The sequence below is a fragment of the Diachasma alloeum genome, unplaced genomic scaffold (genome assembly GCF_001412515.2).
Source record: "Diachasma alloeum isolate Michigan unplaced genomic scaffold, Dall2.0 Dall_scaffold_00183, whole genome shotgun sequence".
NCBI classification, from domain to species: Eukaryota; Metazoa; Arthropoda; class Insecta; order Hymenoptera; family Braconidae; genus Diachasma; species Diachasma alloeum.
This window is the reverse complement of record NW_021680349.1, coordinates 1,807,473-1,826,735: the sequence shown is the minus strand read 5'-3', so window position 1 is coordinate 1,826,735 and position 19,263 is coordinate 1,807,473. Positions and strand designations below refer to the sequence as shown.

Genomic DNA, 19,263 nt, shown 5'->3' with positions numbered 1-19,263 from the left:
AATATAATATAAATATAATATAAATGTCATGTAAATTCCACATTCAACTTTTTCAACTCAAAACGTCAAGACTTCAGGAATTTTTTGTCTCAAAAGTCTGAAAGTCTGAAAGTCTGAAAATCTCAATCAAACTACACAGAGAAGGAAGTTTCTGGTTTGCGGTAACAGTTTGCAGTTTCCAGTGAAATTTCTCTGAGAATCAGAGAAAAAGTTCTAGCCATTTTTACTGAAATCCGGTATCCATGGTACTTTACAAGCGTTTTCTATCAATAATTTATAAACAATCAATTTTCCACCATAAAATTCATTTCTTCTAAAAAAATAAAGTTCCCGGAAGGTTAAACAATTTTACTTATTCATTTATAAACAATGAATGTTAAAAAAATGTTACGTGTTACGCCACAATTGAGTTACCCCCAACGGTTCTTATTTTAAGAACCCAGTTCTTGATGTCAGGAAACTTTTTCCTCCATGCACATTAGAGGTGTAATTTCCTTATCAAAAAGAAGAAAGGAAGTGGGAGAGGAAGGGTCTAGTCATTTGAATCCAACTGACAGCCAAGCAGGAATACAGAGCACAAGGTGTTGAATCCCCACCCATTACCCAATACTCCCTCCCTCGGGCTCAGTTGAGCACAGGTACCACAAGTAGTTAGTCCACATCGTGGTTGACCTCTTCACGGCGAAGATATTCCCGTGTGTCTAGTGTCGAAAGAGGACTGCATCACAATTTTCAAAAAATCGGGGACTCCTCACCCATTTTCCAACCGTCTAGGAAATTCTCCAAAGAAAAAATTCAGAAAATCTGGAAACAACGAAGTGCCTCGAAAAAAAGCGATTTGAGTAATTGTCATCTTCAAAATTTCACCGAAGAAATTAGTTTTTTTAACTCGCGAGTGAAGAACAAACAGAAGACCTTGGAGAAAGTGCGATAGGGAACGCACTGCGAGGCTTTTGGCTTTGGCACGAATAAGGTGAGTGAAACCTAATCGTAAATGTAATTCAAAACGTCAACATTAAAATCCTAAACCCGAAGTGTCTCACTGATCCCAGAGAATAATAATTACGCAAACAAGCGCGTTTCCAATGACTAGATGCATCAGAACAATCACAATTACATTGTCACGAGTCGATGAGTTGATCAAAACCTTGATAACTCTCGGAACCTCATAATTAAGTCCCCATTAATGGCTCTAATAGCTCGCATTATCGCGATTCCAGCGAAAGTGCATGGGCAGAAGATGCAGGAAGATTAGTCACACCACCTCGCGGTGATTTACTATCCTATCATTTTCTGCTGGGATTAATAGTACATTTCTTGTAAATTTCAGTCATATTATGGCTCCACTCAAATTTTATTCAATTTCGGTGTTAGGAATTTAGTGGAAAAATCGATGGAAACTGTTCTTTTTAATTTAATTATTCAATGAAAAAAATTATTCAGCGCAGTTTGGTTCTGGATACTCATGTTTTGATCGAAAATTCAAACAAGTTTAAGTTTTTTTATTATCCTATCATGTTCTGCTGGGATCACTAGGACATTTCTTGTAAATTGCAGTCATATTATGGCTCCACTGAAATTTAATCAAATTTCGGTGTTGGGAAGTTAACATTTTGTGGAAAACCGATGGAAACTGTTCTTTTTAACTTAATTATTCAATGAAACAGAATAATTCAGCGTAGTTCGGTTGTGATTATTCAAGTTTTGATCGAAAATTCAAGCAAATTTAAGAATTCGCATTTCTAATGAATTTTCAGGGAAATCGACAATTTCATGATTTTTTTCTGGCTAAAAGGAATTTAATACTACTCTCCTGAAAATAGTAATCACCTGTCCAAGAATTTCTTATTGTTCTTTAACGGTGAACTTCCTCACAATAAGAATAAAGAAAATATTCTCATTACGATATTTTACGATGTACATAGAGGAGAGGAAAACTTATTCACAAAGCCTCCGCGAATTTTACTGCCTGACCGGTCATCGTACTGTTAATCATTTTTGCGTGAAACTTCTGCACACTTTTGGAAATTCTCACCGTGTCATTGTTTTACTGAAAAACCAAGGAATTTCTTTATAAAAAATTCAAATTGTTTAGGAATAATTAAGGGAAATTGTTCATTTTAATTAAATTATCCCAAAAAACGTATTAGAAATCACGAACACTCAGCGTCATTTCGTTTTCATTGAATATCTCGAAATCTAAGAGAGATAGCCAAAATTGTGTCAAAACCTTTCTTGTAGTCCTTAATTGACTCTACAAAAGAGGTCATAACAAAAATTTCGGTATCTCCCTTAGATTCGGAGATATTCCTCGAAAACAGTTAACGGCTAAATCGACTTGAACCGTTTTACAGTTTCACTAATGATTTGGTCTTGATTATTCATATTTCGATTGAAAATTCAACCTGGTTGGAGTAATCTCGTTTTCCTATTGCTCGAAAATCCCAATTTCATTGGATTTTTAGTGAAATCCAACAAAAATTTTAAAAAATCTATTAAAAAAATCTATTTTATGAATTTATTTCAAGATTTTTTTCACTAAAACGAATTCAAGTCACTCTCGTCAAAATTCCAAACGTTTGCATTCCCTAGCATAATTCTGTCTAAAATCCGTCCACTTCAGAATAAATAACCTGACAATTACCAATTTTTTCGGAGCGAACGAAGAACATTCACCGTTCGTTTCGCATTTTTCTCCCGATTGCTCGACTTTTTCCGTAATTTTCCCTCCACTTCTTTCCCCGCCAGTAATTGTCCGCGCAAAAGTATCTCCTCTCGTCACCAACAATTGAAAATTCGAACGTGCCCGGCTGTATCGTAACTCCGAATTGTCGTCACGATTCGAAACGCCCGAGAATTCCTTGAATTTCTTTTGTTCGATTCATGATTCAGGTTCAACCATTGGTACTATTCCTCTAAATATTTTCATCGTGTTCACGGTTACACTCTCGTTGCTATCGATGCCAGACAACACGCGCCACTGCCCGAGGACAAACTATCAAATAACAGGCGTCAATTTTCGTCTATTGCAGAAGTTTTCGGTTTTAGATTGTCACTCAGCGATACAACGATGATATTGACGAGTCCTCAGTGAGTTGCTCAACGTATCCCGTGCAAAACACTATCTGCATTATTTATTAAGCCGAGTCTCACATTTTTAGTATAATTCATGGTTAATATGACACACGGGGCGCTGAATCCCTTTTATGTCAGTAATTTCAACTTTAATATTTGGAATTATCTTTTGTCTGGAAACTACTGCGCACTCTTCGGTAATGCTTGTTGAGTGGAAATAGTTGTACTTGTGGTCGTATTGCACGATAAAGAAATGACGCATTGGCGGTTTTGCGAGAGACGATCCACTCGAAGAGTATTTCGAAAATTTCCGGTGTTTTTTCATGTCTCTAATATTATTTTGTGAATTGGAAATTATGAGATGTTGGTCTAGATAACGAATGACATTTGTTCATAGTCTAATCAAGTTTGTAAGAATATTGAATAGTCTCAAGGCTTTATTTCGAAAATTGCTTCAGGAAAAGAATTCCATTGGAAATTACGAAATCAATAGATTATGATATTTTTAAACCATTTGTTCTATTTATTGTGATTACACTAATAGAAAAATAATCGAAATGTCATTGACAGTTGAAAAAATCAGGGAGTTTCAGATTTCATTGAAAATTAAATAGAATTCCGAATTTTTGAGCTGCAGGAAGACGAGAATTTCGAAAATTATTTGAATTTAGAATTGAAACGTGAACATTTACTGCCAAATTTCGCTGAATTTTCAGTTGATTGATTAGACGAGAATATATTCACCTGCATTCAATTGATTTTTATTCATTTGCATTAAATAATTGATTTAAAATGTACAGTTTCCATCAATTTTTTCCAAATTGTAAATTGGTAATGACGAAATCCCTTGTAATTTCAATGAAACTGTCACTTGATATGACATTTCACATAAATATTTTTAATATTGTATGCGATATTTTCTTTTGAACATTTCCATTTAAGAAAATCTGATAGAAATGCAATAGGATGTCATGTTTTCATTAAAGTTTCAAACAAAACATGAATATTTTGCAGTAAATTATTTTCATTTGTCAATTAATTGAAAATTCCAGGATACCTTCCCAAATTTAATTGATTTTCCTTCATTTCCACGGAATAATTGTACTAAAATTGACAGCTCCCATCAATTTTTTCATTGAATTGTGAATTTTCAATGACGAAATCCCTTGAAATTTCAGTGAAACCGCGGAATTTCGTACCATAAATTTAATACAACTACAATAGAATTGAATTTCCAATGAAAATGTTACGTTCACGATATTTCCTCACGGATCTTGAAACTCTCCGGAGGCACTTCTCCCTAAACCTGCACCACTAATTTATCGTGTGCATTTCAATTTAATTTCCAATGGAATTGTTACGTACGTGATATTTCTTCACGGATCTCGAAACTCTCGTGGAAAATTTCCCCCTAAAAGTAATGCACCACTAATTTATCGGGTTCCGCAATAGTCCAAGAGACTAATACCTCCGATAACAAAATGCACTCCCACACGAACAAATAAAATGGTGAAACCAGTGGTGGTCAAGTGACACTAATGTAAAATGAGCTGAATACGTATTACAATTGCAAATAATCCTCCCAACATTGTGAACAGAATTTTCACAGCGGAGATTCTCCTAATGATTCAGCAATCAAGCTGATTAGCACGAGTGAGCGATAATTATCTAAATAATTAACGATTGAAATTAAATCGCTGATGAACCGTGATGATCGAGGGAAATTACTATCAATTAAAAGTGACACCGTCAATCTGGGCGGAGAGAATGGAGCCTGAGGGGTTTTTCCCACATTAAAATTCATAAATACGCTGTCAATAATGCTAATCAATTGGACACACGCTTTGTACCCGTCGGGATGAGTATCTCAAGCCGTTTTGCATACAGGATACAAAGGCAAGGAGAGTGCACCCTTCAAACTTCACGCGTCACTGATGCGTCATTCTTCAACAGCAGTAGCATCAATTATTCAATAATTTTGTTTAAGATTCTATCTGCAAAATTTGTATTGCATCTGGTAAATCGACTCGTTGGTCCTTGGGCTTTGTGAATGTACTGTCATATTCTATTCCTCTTCATTCAGTGTTTTGAATCCGGAGGTGAAAGTCGCATGAATGGACGTTACTAAATTTTTATTCATGTTTTTTTTAAGAGTTTTAGAGTTTACTTACATCTTGAGGTGACTTCAGGCATTTCTCACAGCTGCTACATCCTCTTTTCGCAATTGTGGAATTCACTGGGGACTCTGTGAACATACAAACAATTAGCATTAATATTCTTTATTTTGCAATTTATTCGGTTAGTGATGTGGACTTAAAATTAGAATCGATAACATTTATTGGTGTCTTCCATCGATTACTTGGATAGGTTCGCCATTAATATAAAAACATTAATTATGCTCAATCTACATAGACTCCCGTTATGGAGCATTCAACCCACAAGGAGTTGGTTCCTCTGGTGAAAATCTCCGGCGTCACATGATTCGTTATTATATGCGGCTTACGGTGTAATCTGAATGAAGAGCCCGAGGCGATAATATTCTTCGAAACCAAAGTCGATATTCAGCTCTAAATGCGCGGGATGAGAGGGCCCGGACCGTTAAGCCAAGGCTCAGGTGATGAAGAACGTTAGCTGACCCAGTGACGAAATTTAAAGTGATAAAGTTTAGTAATTTAATTTAATTTTTTGAAGTATATTACGATACAAGTGAAATAAAGTAGTTGTTTACGATTACGTTCCGCCAGACAGTACATTTTTCACTTGTATCGTAAAAAATAATATATCACATTGATGATGGCATTTAAACGCATTGTATTTTACGCTTTCTTATGGATATTTTACGAATTTTTGCGGTAGAACCACTAGTGGAGGGAGAAATTACCCATTTCGGAAATTTTTATCGAGTTTAATTTTCACTGAAGTTTCGGGCAATCTTGCCATTGAAAAATCAAATATTCCATTCATTTTCTGTTTGAGTGATCTGACAATCAAGAAAATACTTGATTTTTCAGTTCAATTATTTCGTAAAAATTTAGAAAATTCTGGAAAATTTAGGGAAAAATTGACAATTTATGTGTTTTTGTTTCTGAATATTAATGTACCATTGAAAATTCAATCGAACTGTTAAAATTTTTGTCTGAAATTTCCGATATACTTTTTGGAAATTTTCATCGAATTTAATTACCACTGACACTTCAACGAATTTCGTCATGAAAATTCAGAATTTCGTGGAAAAATCAAAGAGAGTTGTAAATTTCAGTTCCATTTTCCCTAAAAATGAATAGAAAACCAGAAAATTCAGGAAAATATATTCTGGAATTTTCAGATGTCACTGAAAATCCTATGTAATTTGGCACTGAATATTCTGTAATTTATTAGACTGACAGGGAAACGCAATATGAAATCAACTGTTCTGATGATCGAGGGAAACTATTGGCAACAGCGGTGGCCAAATGAAATGACCGAATTCTTCATTATCCACGGGTCATCATAGGATTGTATTTTATGAATGAGATAACTTCGTCCATAATTGAAAAAAGAATGATCATTCGAGTGCCTGTGGTTTAGACTCAATTTTTCTTGCATTCACTTCCAAACATTGCTCCAGCCTCGAAAGGGTACGAATCGAGCACTTTCAGACTCAATTTTTTATATTGTAAAAAAATGTGTGATTAAACTAGGAGAAAAACAGAACTGGTTTAGCACGGATCAGCAAATGAACAATCTGCTTCCTAGTATTGCATAAATAATCACTGTTACGTCAACGTCAGGTGAGAAAAACTAGGGCGCGTAGATCAATTCTCTGTAATCATTGCGTCAAGAATGAAGTCAATGACACTTTCTTCACATCTCCATTCAATCATGGAGTAGTAAAATTTATTGTCGAAGAATTTACGTTGACACCAAATTATTTTCTGATAAATATGATAGATTCCCTTCATTTCATTCCATTTATTTCAGTATATTAGCGGAATAATCTATGAATAATTCATTATCTAACTGTGCGTTTGTTTATGAATAATAATGATCAATTTCAGTCAAATTTAAATGACTTTAAATAAAAAAATGAAATAAAAAACGGTTCATTGAATTTTTGTTCATTCTTCTCATCATTTTTTAACAAATATGTCATAGAAATCCTCAAGAAGTTCTCGCAAAACCCAAAATCTTTTTTCGGCCGTTATAATGATTAAATTTCTCTCACCGAAGAGACAAAATCATTTCCTTATAAATTTTTTAGAATTCTTTCATTTCCAGTGTATTCGCGGAATAGTCTATGAATAATTCATTATCTAACTGTACATTAGTTGATGAATGAATCAGTTACGCATTAATATTATTTAATTATTAGATTTAGTCAAATTTAACAGACTCTTTGAATAAAAAATTAATATAAAAAACCGTCCATTCAATTTTTGTTAATTCATCTTCTCATTTCTTAACAATAATGTAATGGAATTCCTCAAAAAGTTCTCCCATATTCCAAAATCTTTCTTCCACAGACACAAAACGGTTTTCTTACAATTGTTTTAGAATCTTTTCCTTTTCAATATATTCGGGAAAAAATCTATGAATAATTTATCATCTAACAGTGCAGTAGTTGATAAAGCAATCAGTTATAAATTAGCATTATTTAATTATTAATCTTAATCAAAGTTGAAAGACTCTTTGAATAAAAAATTAAAATAAAAAACTGTTTATTCAATTTCTGTTAACTCTCATTCTCATTTCTCATCAATAATATGATGAAATTTCTCAAAAATTTCTCGCAAATCCCAAAATCTTTCTTTCACCGTCACAATTATAGATTTCTTCTCGCCGAAGAGACGTGACAAATCGAACGTTCTCCGCAAAACTATGGAAGTAGGTCCTTCTTGGCCCGCTTCTGGTTTACGTAACGTTCGAAGTTCGGCCTCTTCCGTATTTCAGATCGTGTAATGAGCGCTGGATAAACACCGGTGGCCTTTTACTCCAATCAGAATGAGAGGTACTCAGTATGCGGAAAAAAATAGAGAAGAGAGCACGTGGAATTGATTTACGCTTCATTTCGCGTTGCATCATTCCTTCGCGGAAAAGAAATGGATTGAGGATATATCTTTAAACTTTAATTTTCAATTTTGCGACTGTGGGAGTTTAATCTGCAATTTGATTCAATCTTTCTCTTTTTCTTCGTTCAATCAATGGGAAAGGACGCAGTTCAGCTCGGAAAAAAACGCTTTATTGGAAATTTTTCTATTCATTTGTCAACATGTTACTGATTGTCCGGGATTGTCATGGATTTTCAGGAATTTATCCTCAATTGTTAGGGATTCTCTATTATGAAATTTAGTGGTTGCAAAATTATGAAATTGAATGATTTTGTCACCAATTTTCAGTGACATTATCACTTATTTCCAGTGAAATTGTCACTAATTTCCAGGGCCCGTCTCTAAGAATCAGGAATCTAACACAAAATTTTAGTGATAAATATCACTGATGCATCCAAAAATAATACTTTATTTTAAGATTTCAAAGGTCTTAAATTCTTGAGTTGAATTTAAGACCTCAGGTTATTTATTTAAGACCATAAGTTAAATTCTTGAATAAAAAAGGTCTGCAATTCTTAAGTTGAGAGCATCGAAAGTCTCAAGTTGAGACTTTGCAAGTTATTAATAGAAATTTTAAAAATCTCAAGTTGAGACTTTTGAAGATTTTAATTGGAGACTTTCGAAGGTCATTAATTTGCGATTTTCATAGACTCAAGTTGATACTTTTGAGTGCCTCAAGTCAAGACTTTCGGGGCACAACTTAAAATTTTTCTTTACAGGATGTCCTGAAAGTCTAAAATTGAAACACTTGAATTGATTGAATTGATTTTCAAATTGAGAATCAACTCTAAAAATAAAGCTTGTTTTGTTTGGTATAATCAGGGTCATTCTACTCAGTATCCAGTATCACCAATAATTGGTGATAGATTCCGGAAAATCAGTGATATGTCCTTCAAAATAAAAACCTATTATTCTCTGTAATCCACACAAATTCGGGAATGAAACTTATGCGACCGGTTCCACTGGATCGTTGAACTCGAGATAAATGTTCATTTGTCCATACATTCAATCACTCCTTCTGCGCACGTACAGGTGAAAGTTCCTAGTCAATTCGCCGCAATTTTACGTATTATACTTCCGGTATTATTATTCCCTCACTTCACACCAATATCATCAGCGATGAATTACCATGGATTTGAGCTCCATGGGAATGCAAATTTTATTTTTTACGCTACTGATGTTGTAAATTGGTGGAGGCTGGATTGTCTCTCTGGTTAAACACTTTTACTTAATGCATGGAGTTACCTCATCCCAGGGACAAGTGGAGAAAGCAGATTTTCTCGAGTGCAGCTGAGAGACGCATGTGGGGCGTGCAAATATTAACTTTCGATCATCACAGGTCCTTCAAAATTTTTGGGGGGCTTGCGGGAAGTTCACGATCAACTTTCACACGAAATATTTCAGGATTATAGTGATTAAGTGATTAATGGGTAATCATTTATTAATGATATGAATTATTTATATTGTTGGGAATTTATGGGAATTTAATTGAGAATTGTACGACATTTTTAAGATCGAATTGTTTGCGAAATGTTTGATTTATGTTGACAATTCAAGAGTATTCGGGTTTCCATTAGTCGAATCACATGTTAGTTGCTAATTTGAATTTGCATAATTTTCAAGAATTTTCATCGCCATAACAATTAAAAATTTTAATTCTCTGTAAATTTTCTGAACATTACAGAATTGTTTAATAACAAAAATTGACTTTTATTCTGCATTGATTAATTATTGTTAAACATTTTACGAAATTTTAAATTTCATCATCATTTTCATTTATCAAAGCGTCTGAATTCCCCTCATTTCAATCAATTTTCATGGAATAATTCCCCTGAAATTTATAGTGTTCCATTGATTTTTTCATCAAACATGACTTGACATTTTATTGCAACTGTCATACCGCTATTTACAACAAATTTACAACGAAAAAATTCCAATCTTTAAAGTTTAAACTCAACTCCTTTATTTTTACCGTGAGAAAGTTTTGCAATTCTTCACTCCCTCCCATAAAAAATCCATCAAAATTTCCTCTTAAATCACTCAAAACTCATTGTAAAGTCCCCAAGACACTGGAATTCGCTGATCAGGATGAGAATGTCCTATTCGTACGTGATCCGACTGCAAACCACTTGACTGATCTCTACCCGCATTTCAGATACTGCCGTCGAGCCCGTAAAAATGGTCGAGGCACTGCTCGAGTCGGGTGGACAAGATGTAGCCGTTGCTGAGCACGGGTCACGGGCGGGTACACCCACAGAATATTCACCCCAGATATCGCGAATATCGGATATCAATCTCACGCCGATACAGGAGTTCTACACTGGGTCGAGTATTTTCATAACCGGGGGCACTGGTTTCCTGGGAAAATTGATCATCGAGAAGCTGTTGAGGAGCTGTCCAAATATCTCGGTTATTTATCTTCTGGTGCGCCCGAAAAAGGGGAAGGACACGCACGAGAGGACTGAGGCACTCTTTGATGATGTAGTAAGTAAATGCAAAGACGAAAGATTGAGGAAATTTATTGGAAAATGAAACATTTCATCACGCTGTGGGTGAAATTGCATTTTACGTACACTCTGTGTGCGCAGAACGCCACTTCATACGCATTGGGATGCGCGTGGGAACAGTAGTCTTTGATCCCCGCACAGGGAAAAAAAATTGATGGACGGAGAACATTATTTAGTGAATTTCAACTAGTTGTTGAAAAAAATGAATTGCCAACCAGTTGGGGAATTTCAACAACCAGTTGTTGAAGTTCAACAACTAGTTGGTGAATTTCAACTACTAGTTGTTAAAATTCACCAAATAATTTTCTCCCTGTAATTATTTATCTGCTTCCCTCGTATAGAAGTCCGGAAAGTTAATGGATAGCATATAGCATCCCGCGTTCCATGTAACTTACACCTTAAGGTACATCCCAAGACAATCGGACTCAAAAGTTAGTCCCTATGGATTTCCGGAAAAAAATCTAAACAACTTAATTTATTTCATTCCCATAAGTTCTTGAGTTTTTCTATTCTCATATGTTGTTGATGCAGGCAACAATAACTGTTTGAATCAAATAAGAAATGATTTGTTAATTAATTTTTTGAATCAAATAAGGAATACTTTCACTAAATTTCAATTTTTATGCCTCGCGTGTTAGAAGCCCGCATTTCATTATTTATTATCTCCTAAACTGTGTAGTCGAATTAATTGATTTATTATATGTCTCCAGGTATTCCAGAGGTTGAAGGAAGAATACCCCAAGTTTCGTCACAAAATCGTAGCCATCGAGGGTGACTGTGCCCTCCCAAATCTCGGAATTTCGGACACCGATAGACAGATTCTCCTACGAGAAGTCTCCATCGTATTCCATGTGGCAGCAACCCTCAGTTTCGATGAGAAAATCAATCTCGCAGTGTCTATTAACATTGAGAGCCTTCGGGAGGTGATACAGATGTCGAAACAAATGTCAAAACTCAAGGTGATTTAGCAATTCAATCGTGAAGTTCACATAAAGAAAAAAGGTTCTGGTTTCCAATAACAGACTTTGAAAAAAGTACTGGATTCCAGTGAAATTTGGCTGAGAATCGGAGGAAAAGTTCTAGTTCTCAGTAATTTTTACTGAAAGCCACTATCCATGGTACTTTACTTCTGGAATTCAGTACTTTGCAAACATCTTGGCAATGAAGAAGTGTAAAGACATTAATCAAAGGATATTTTTCAGGAAGAACTACAAGGGCAAAAAAAGTCTTTTGATTAATTCTCAGAGACCTCTGCATTGTCTTGCATTCAATTCCACTCGGAATGAAGTCCTTTGAATAAATAAATCAAATGTTGTTTACAGTCTTTCGTACATGTTTCCACCGCCTATGCATACTGCACACACACCAAAATCGAGGAGAAATTCTACACTCCCCCGATGGATGCTGATAAACTGATAACAGTGATGAAATGTGTGGACGAAACTCTCGCTCAGGAAATCACCCCCCAGTAAGTCTTTAAAAATCAGTTAAACCCAATTCTTAAAATCTGTTTCAGCGATTAATGATGCTTCCATTTCTCCATTCAGATTATTGGGAAAATGGCCCAACACCTATGCTTTCACAAAAGCAGTGGCTGAGAACGTAGTACAAAGAGAAGCTGAGAGTATGCCGATTGGAATTTTCCGACCTGCCATTGGTAAGTATGTGTTTCATTACGGAATTGTACAATGAATGCATTGAAAAGAATGCATTGAAAAATAAAAAACATAAAAAATCAGGAAGCTCAATTCTGTCCTAAATGATTAACAGTCCGTTTTCATTTGAATGGTTTTCGTCTCCAGTGATTTCCACGTACAAGGAGCCAGTCAGAGGATGGATCGATAACATGTACGGTCCAACTGGGGTAGCAGCAGGTGCTGGCACTGGACTCCTCAGATCCCTGCACTGCGACGGCTCGATCCATGCTAATGTGGTACCTGGAGACATGGTTGTCAATGCCTTACTTGCCAGTGCCTGGGATATTGCCGAAACGTACAGGTGAATAGATGACCCTGCATGTTTACAGGATATACAATTGCCCGCTTTCGCATTATTTTGTTGATATACTATCGATATATATATATATATATATATATATATATATATATATATATATCGATAAAAGATGAAACTTTGTGAAGTTGTATCGAAATCCATCCAAACTATTTGACCGCTAATCCTTAATTCTGATTTGTCAATGATGATTCTATTGAGAAGACAAGAAATTTCTACCCTGCAATTAGAGAAAAACTGGAGAAAAATTGTGCGACGAATTCATTTGAAAATAAAAATGAATAAATGAATCTTTATGACGTTTTATAGTAAAGAAGACTATTTTGTGGATTTCAGAACCCGAACAGAAATTCCAGTATACAATTACGTATCCCAGGACAATGCAATAACCTACGACGAGCTGAAAGTAATGTCAGCAAAATACGGAATTCACTACCCCACAGTGAGAGCAATATGGTACTACAGTTTCCGAAACAACAAGCACAGAATCGTTCACTTGTTCTTCATCTACTTCTTCCATCTTCTCCCCGCATTACTGATTGATGCTGCTACTGTATGCATGGGAAAGCGACCCAGGTTGGTACAGCAAACAAGAACTCAAATGGCTTTATTCGATTCCACAAACAAAACATCCCGAAGCAAAGCAATTAATGAATTAATGATATCTTGACTTCCTCTAGACTGCTAAAAATCTACAAGAAAATTCACAAATTCATGGACGTACTGAATTACTTCTCAACGAAGCAATGGAGCTTTGGAAACGATCGTGTGAATGCATTAGTCAAGAAGTTGGATCCTAAAGACAAGGAGCTATTCTTCTGTGACATGAAGAAGCTCGTTTGGGACGAATACTTCCAGACGTATCTCCAAGGCATTCGAGTTTACCTCATCAAAGATCCGCTGGACACTCTGCCGGAGGCTAGAGTCAAATGGCAGAGGTGAGCATCTCTATAAAATTTTATGAGTCTATTTTCGTCATAAACTTATGATGAATAAGTAATTCTCTCGTTTCAGGATGTACTGGATTCATCAGGCATGCAAACTCGTCTTGGGATACTTGGTTTTTCGATCACTGTGGGGAATTTTATCGACTATAATGACGTTTGTGGGATAAAAAAATCGTGAAATCATCATTACGAGTCATGATCAATGAAGAATTCAAGGATTCATTGCCTTACCGATATGTTTTTCGTGTGAGATGCTCTCAATATCTCAAAATTCATGGAAAGCTGTGAAGGAGATGCCTTAGGTAAAGTTTAAGCACAAGCTCCACTAAATATACCTCTCTAATTAGTTAGGATTGTACATTTTAATTATTGTAAAGTTAGTCCAGCTGTCTGTGCTGAGAATTTATTGTTAAGTTTGGTTGAAGTTCTAGTAGCGCTTACTGCTTATTGTTAACTGTATTTTTGTATACTGCCTTATTTATATTAAAAGAATATTTTTTAACGATTCAGAGGAGTTTATTTTTATTGTTATTGGTTTATTGATGGTAAAGAGAATCGTCACTTGTGCTCATAGGTGTTGATCAGCTATGGAGCTGCGATCTTTCATTCTGTACATCGTTCTCACATTTCAATGACATTGATAGACAAGTTAACGGACATGCAAACTTGGCTTGTGATACTTTATTTTTCGATCCTTGTGGAGAATTTTGTCCACGATAGTGACGTTTGTGGGGTAAAAAGTCGTGAGGTCATCATTAGGCGCCATGCTCTTGAAATTCATGGAAAACTGTGAAGGAGATGCCTTAGATAAAGTTTAAACACGAAGTTTAGTTGAAGTTCTGCTAGCGCTTACTGTTTATATTTAACTATCTACTCGTATCCTGTCTTATTCATATTAAATGAATGTTTTTTTAACGATTCAGAGGAGTTTGTTTTTATCGTTATTGGTTGATTGATGGTAACGAGAATCATCACTTGTGTTCATAGATGCTAATGGGCTATGGAGCTGTAACCTTCAACGATTATTGCTGCAGGTCATGATTGCTTTATATTGTTCTCGTATTTCAATGAAAAAGAATGCCTTCATAAGTTATCGATGGTCTGCATACTGACATTCTCAAAGATATCTAAAAATAGATATTGACTAGAATGAATGCAGAACAACAGGTTGTGGTTGTCATTTCGTAGGATTTCACTTTTCCACTGTCCAAAATAAATAAATAGAAGAGACACCCAAACGGAAAGAAAAGAATTGTCAGATAAATTTCGACACTTTGAGATTAGGTTAAATCTCCCGTTGACACATCCACTTCTGCCGTTGTTTCTGATGCGTTGAGTAACTCATTACGAAATTTTGGAGGAAGTCCGGTGGAAGTCGACCATCCCGAACAGGTTATTTGTGAAAATGTCTAAACTCGAATATGAAATTCCAATTACGAAGAAAAACATCAAAACATCTTTGTAAAATGTCAAGCTTTTTTCTTAACGTTGATCCGTCAAGAATTATGGATCTGCTGTGAAATCCGTGCATTCGGGGTGATCCTAACTAGTTCCTCGATGCTTGATACCGATAGAAAAGACTGTTTCTCACTAATTCATTCGCCGCCTTCGTAGGGCATTGAAATCGTAAAAGGTGTTCTGTTACAACTGAAATACCTTAGGGCGTGGAATGAATAAATTATGGAGTGTCTGGGGGATTTGGGTACAAATTTGGAGAAGCCCACCATTACCGGACCGTTACGTTTTTGATTAATCTACTGAAAATCTTTAAACTTCATTACATCATCCACCTCCGCCTTTCTCAGCCAATTTCAGAAAAAAAAAACATGAAAAAAAAACATTATTTGAATCGAATAAATAGTGCTTTGACTATAAATAAAGATTTCTTTCATCCGAATAAAAACATTAGTAGTTAGGAATAAAATCTTGTAAAAACGACGAAGAAAACGTATTTATTAAGATGTAATAATCCTCTATTTGGATCAATAAAATTTGTAATGAAGAGTTTTATTTCATTAAAATGTCGAGCCATTTTTGGAAGATCCCATTGCTGCGTATGGGCATCTGTCAATATTCCGCAATCTCACTTAATGATGTGGCGGAGTAAAAGGGTTATGCAATTGTCCTCGGGCTTATCTCAACAGTTTTGAGGTGTCCTTGCCGCAAGGGCTTTGCGTATGTCATTGTTCCTTCCTTATAAAAATAAATGTGCACAAACAGATATGTTTTGGCCTCAAACATACCGTTAAAGATGGTCTAAGAATGTTAAGGAGACCTTCAAACCCGAAGGTATGATGAAAAGTTGACTTTCAATTTTCAGGGTGAATGCATTATCTTGCCTATCAAGATAAACACAAGGTTGTATCGAAAAATTTATTCAAACACTAGAAAAAATGTCCCAAAAAAATCCATTTCTAAAAAGCTTTGTAGTTTGTTTTCCATTGGAGTCATTAGATAAATCAAATGGTGTTCACGTAGAGACCCTATACTCCAGCTTGAGTAATGAACAATGTTGATTTCTCAATGGAATGAAGCAACGTGAGCGCAAAAACACCGACAATTGACACGACAATCTTCGCCCCAATCTACACCTAACGCAGAACTGAGGTTTCTGCTGGGCCAACAATACTCAGAAGCCCCTGAACATAATTACTGCGTTGAGTAAACACCGCGGGGTGCACTTATGCAGGAATGACAATCAAGCGAAAATGTGGTGGGGTGCTGAGTAACCCCAGTGTTCCCGCAGAGGGTGAGAAACGTGAAATTCCATTGAATTTTCAGTGAAATTCGAAGTTTTACGAGGTTCTTTTCCTCTGAATCGAATTCAATATCGCTTTCCTGGAAGCTACATACTTATAAACTGTCCATACAATTTCAATTTTTTTTTCAATAGTATGCACATAAGTAAAAACGAGTGGAAAATTAAATACTTTCCTCACAGCATAGTCAATATATTTTTTGTAAAATTCTGAATATGAATACAGGTGTTACGATTACGAACAACCGATTTTTATTGTGGGCAACTGAATGTTTATAAACTATTTATATAAAATGCTCCAAAAGTAAACTTCTTGATTTTTATTCAGATTTTTAAAATGTTCAGACCGACAAAGTTTAAATAATAAAATCATTGTAAACTGTCCCGAAACTTAGAGTGACTGGGGCTCAAATAAAAGCTCTGACGTTCGACTACAAAAGTTGAAAAGCATTTCACTGGAGAAAAAATAGCCAAACTACTTGGATATCCTTAAACAATTATTTTTTCAGTTATATTTTACTGACGAATTAAATGCTCTCATTCAGAAGTAAAAATGAAAAATCCTGAGTGTTTACGGTTATGTATAAACATCGTCAACTCCTCGAGAATACAAAAATAAAGAAATGAAGAAAAAAATGCCGCTCCCTGGGATTACTAATGTGACGCCCCCCGCGCTATTTTTCTAACGGTCTCACTATTTCTCAAAAATACAAGAATTCTCCGAAGTTGTCAAACGAAGATAATTTGGAAAGCGTCTCACCCGTTATCATAACCCATTCTACTTACTCTTGAGAAAGTAGACCCTTCTGACAAATTTTGAAAAGGAATATTCGAAGAAACGCGCGTCTTAAAAACGCCTCATGAAGAATTTATCAACGACGTTTGAAGAATGCAAAGAGTTTTGTTTTGTCACGAGACTGTTCACCCGCGTGACGAATGGATGACGGAAGCCTCAACTAGCCGAAGCGCAGAGAGGGATTTTGAACATTCATGAGGACATGATGCATTCACACTCTTTCGAAAGGCAACTACACGAATATTCATCGCTTCCGGCTCCATCGCTATTGAGACGCAAAAGAGCATTTAGTAATTATCAAGCGCGTAGAACTCCCGAATATCACTTTCTCCTTGAGGGGCTGGACCTTGTCGAGAATGTTTCACAAGTTATAATGGATAAATCGAGAGATTACTCGCGTTAGCGTCAACTTCTATCGCTCAAGGACAAGGTCACGGGAAATTAACACGTGGCGTAGGGCATTTTGGGTACGACAGGCACTGTTGAAAATTTTTGACTCCAATTTCCGCTAAACTTGAAGAATTTCATCATTCAAAGTCTAAATTTTCGGGGACAAATTAATGAGTGCCGTAAATTTCAGCCCAATTATTGCGTGCTAATGAATAAACATCATGCTAATATGTTCTTGAATTATCAACTAAAGTAGTATATACATAACTTAAATTTTGAAAATGAAAATCTGAAATAAATTCTAAACGGAATTTGATATGAATAAAAACAACCTGGCTGAGTTCGTGCTCAATCTACAGTCTAGTATTATTTATCATAATTAATTTAGAAGTGCCAAAATAACAGAGAGTCTTATGAGAAAGTGAATATTTCAAGGGTGGAGAGAAGATTATAATGTAGAAAAAATCTTTAGAAATCAGAAAAAAATAAATAACTGTTCTATATCTAATTCGAAAATTATCGTCAATGTCAAACTTTCGTGATGAATAATTTATGGTTCTGGATACCTCAAAGATACAGAATGTCATAATCAAACGAGCAACTATTGTTTAAAAGAATAATTGAAGAGAGAATTGCATCAATTTTTTTACGTTTATTTTTCCTCACTGTAGTCAATGATCTCTGTGGACTCGGGATGTACTACTTAAAATGAAAATTCAGCGTAATTTGGACCGAATTCTCATGCGTTCATTGAAAATTCAAGTACGTTGGGGAATTCTCGTCTTTTTTATTGCTCAAAAATAGAAAAACTTCTTTTATATTGCACAAGTTAATAGAAAAACTTCGAATAAAGAATTTTGTTTCATCAGATTAAAAAAAAATCAAGATTGAGTTTACACGGAAATCGAAGTTTTCAAATAGCACACGTTTTGCGCGATTTCACTCAAATTTTTTCTGCAAGTTTTTTTTCGTGCACGTATATTCCTAATGACGAGGTTAAGTTCAAGACTTAATTTATTGCCGCATCTATATCGTTCAAAATAATGAAGTTCATCATCATTACGCCTGAAGGAAAATTTTCTAATGACGCAGTTCACATTTTCTGCAAAAAACATAATGCTTATGGAATTTTTCTAGTGTTATATATCTAGTAACTGATCAATGTGACTTTTAGCATACTATTGAAAACGTCATTTGTCTCTGGAAAGTAATGGAGAAGTGAAACGGTCGAAGTTTACCTAATGTAGATACAAAAAAAATGTAGATACAAAAAAAATACAGTGATTTAGACTGAAATTGTAAGCAATTTCGTGTCAGGAATGAATTTATGAATTTCCCTACGACAATTAATGAAAATCTGGGAAATTGAGGTTAATTGTTTAATAAAAATTCATAGAAATCCATAAAATTTAGGTAAAAAATTCTTAAACTCTCAATGAATTAAAAAACCAGTTCAATTCAATTGAATTTTCAGTGAAATCTGAAATTTTACGAGCCCCCTCCCCCCCTAACCCGAATTCAATCTAGTTCTCCCAAAAATTCCTCCTAAACTATCCATGAAATTTCAATTTTTTTTTCTAACACTACTCAATTAAATGAAGCTCACCTCGCTGAATTGATAGCTAGCCTAGCCAGCGTTCCTCAGAATGACCGAGGGAGAGTCAAAGGGAAGGGGATACACACCTCTATA

General features: G+C 35.2%; 1 protein-coding gene across 1 annotated transcript; it reads left to right on the top strand.

Annotated features, from left to right (window-relative positions):
* Positions 1-616: 616 nt before the first annotated feature.
* On the top strand, positions 617-14,138 carry LOC107047107 (fatty acyl-CoA reductase wat). Its single transcript, XM_015269843.2, has 9 exons — positions 617-973; positions 10,318-10,646; positions 11,380-11,628; positions 11,992-12,137; positions 12,217-12,326; positions 12,472-12,667; positions 13,019-13,258; positions 13,363-13,620; positions 13,697-14,138. Exons 2-9 carry the CDS (start codon positions 10,341-10,343, stop codon positions 13,794-13,796), a joined length of 1,605 nt encoding a protein of 534 aa, XP_015125329.1. The 5' UTR covers positions 617-973; positions 10,318-10,340; the 3' UTR covers positions 13,797-14,138.
* The last annotated feature ends 5,125 nt before the right edge of the window (positions 14,139-19,263 follow it).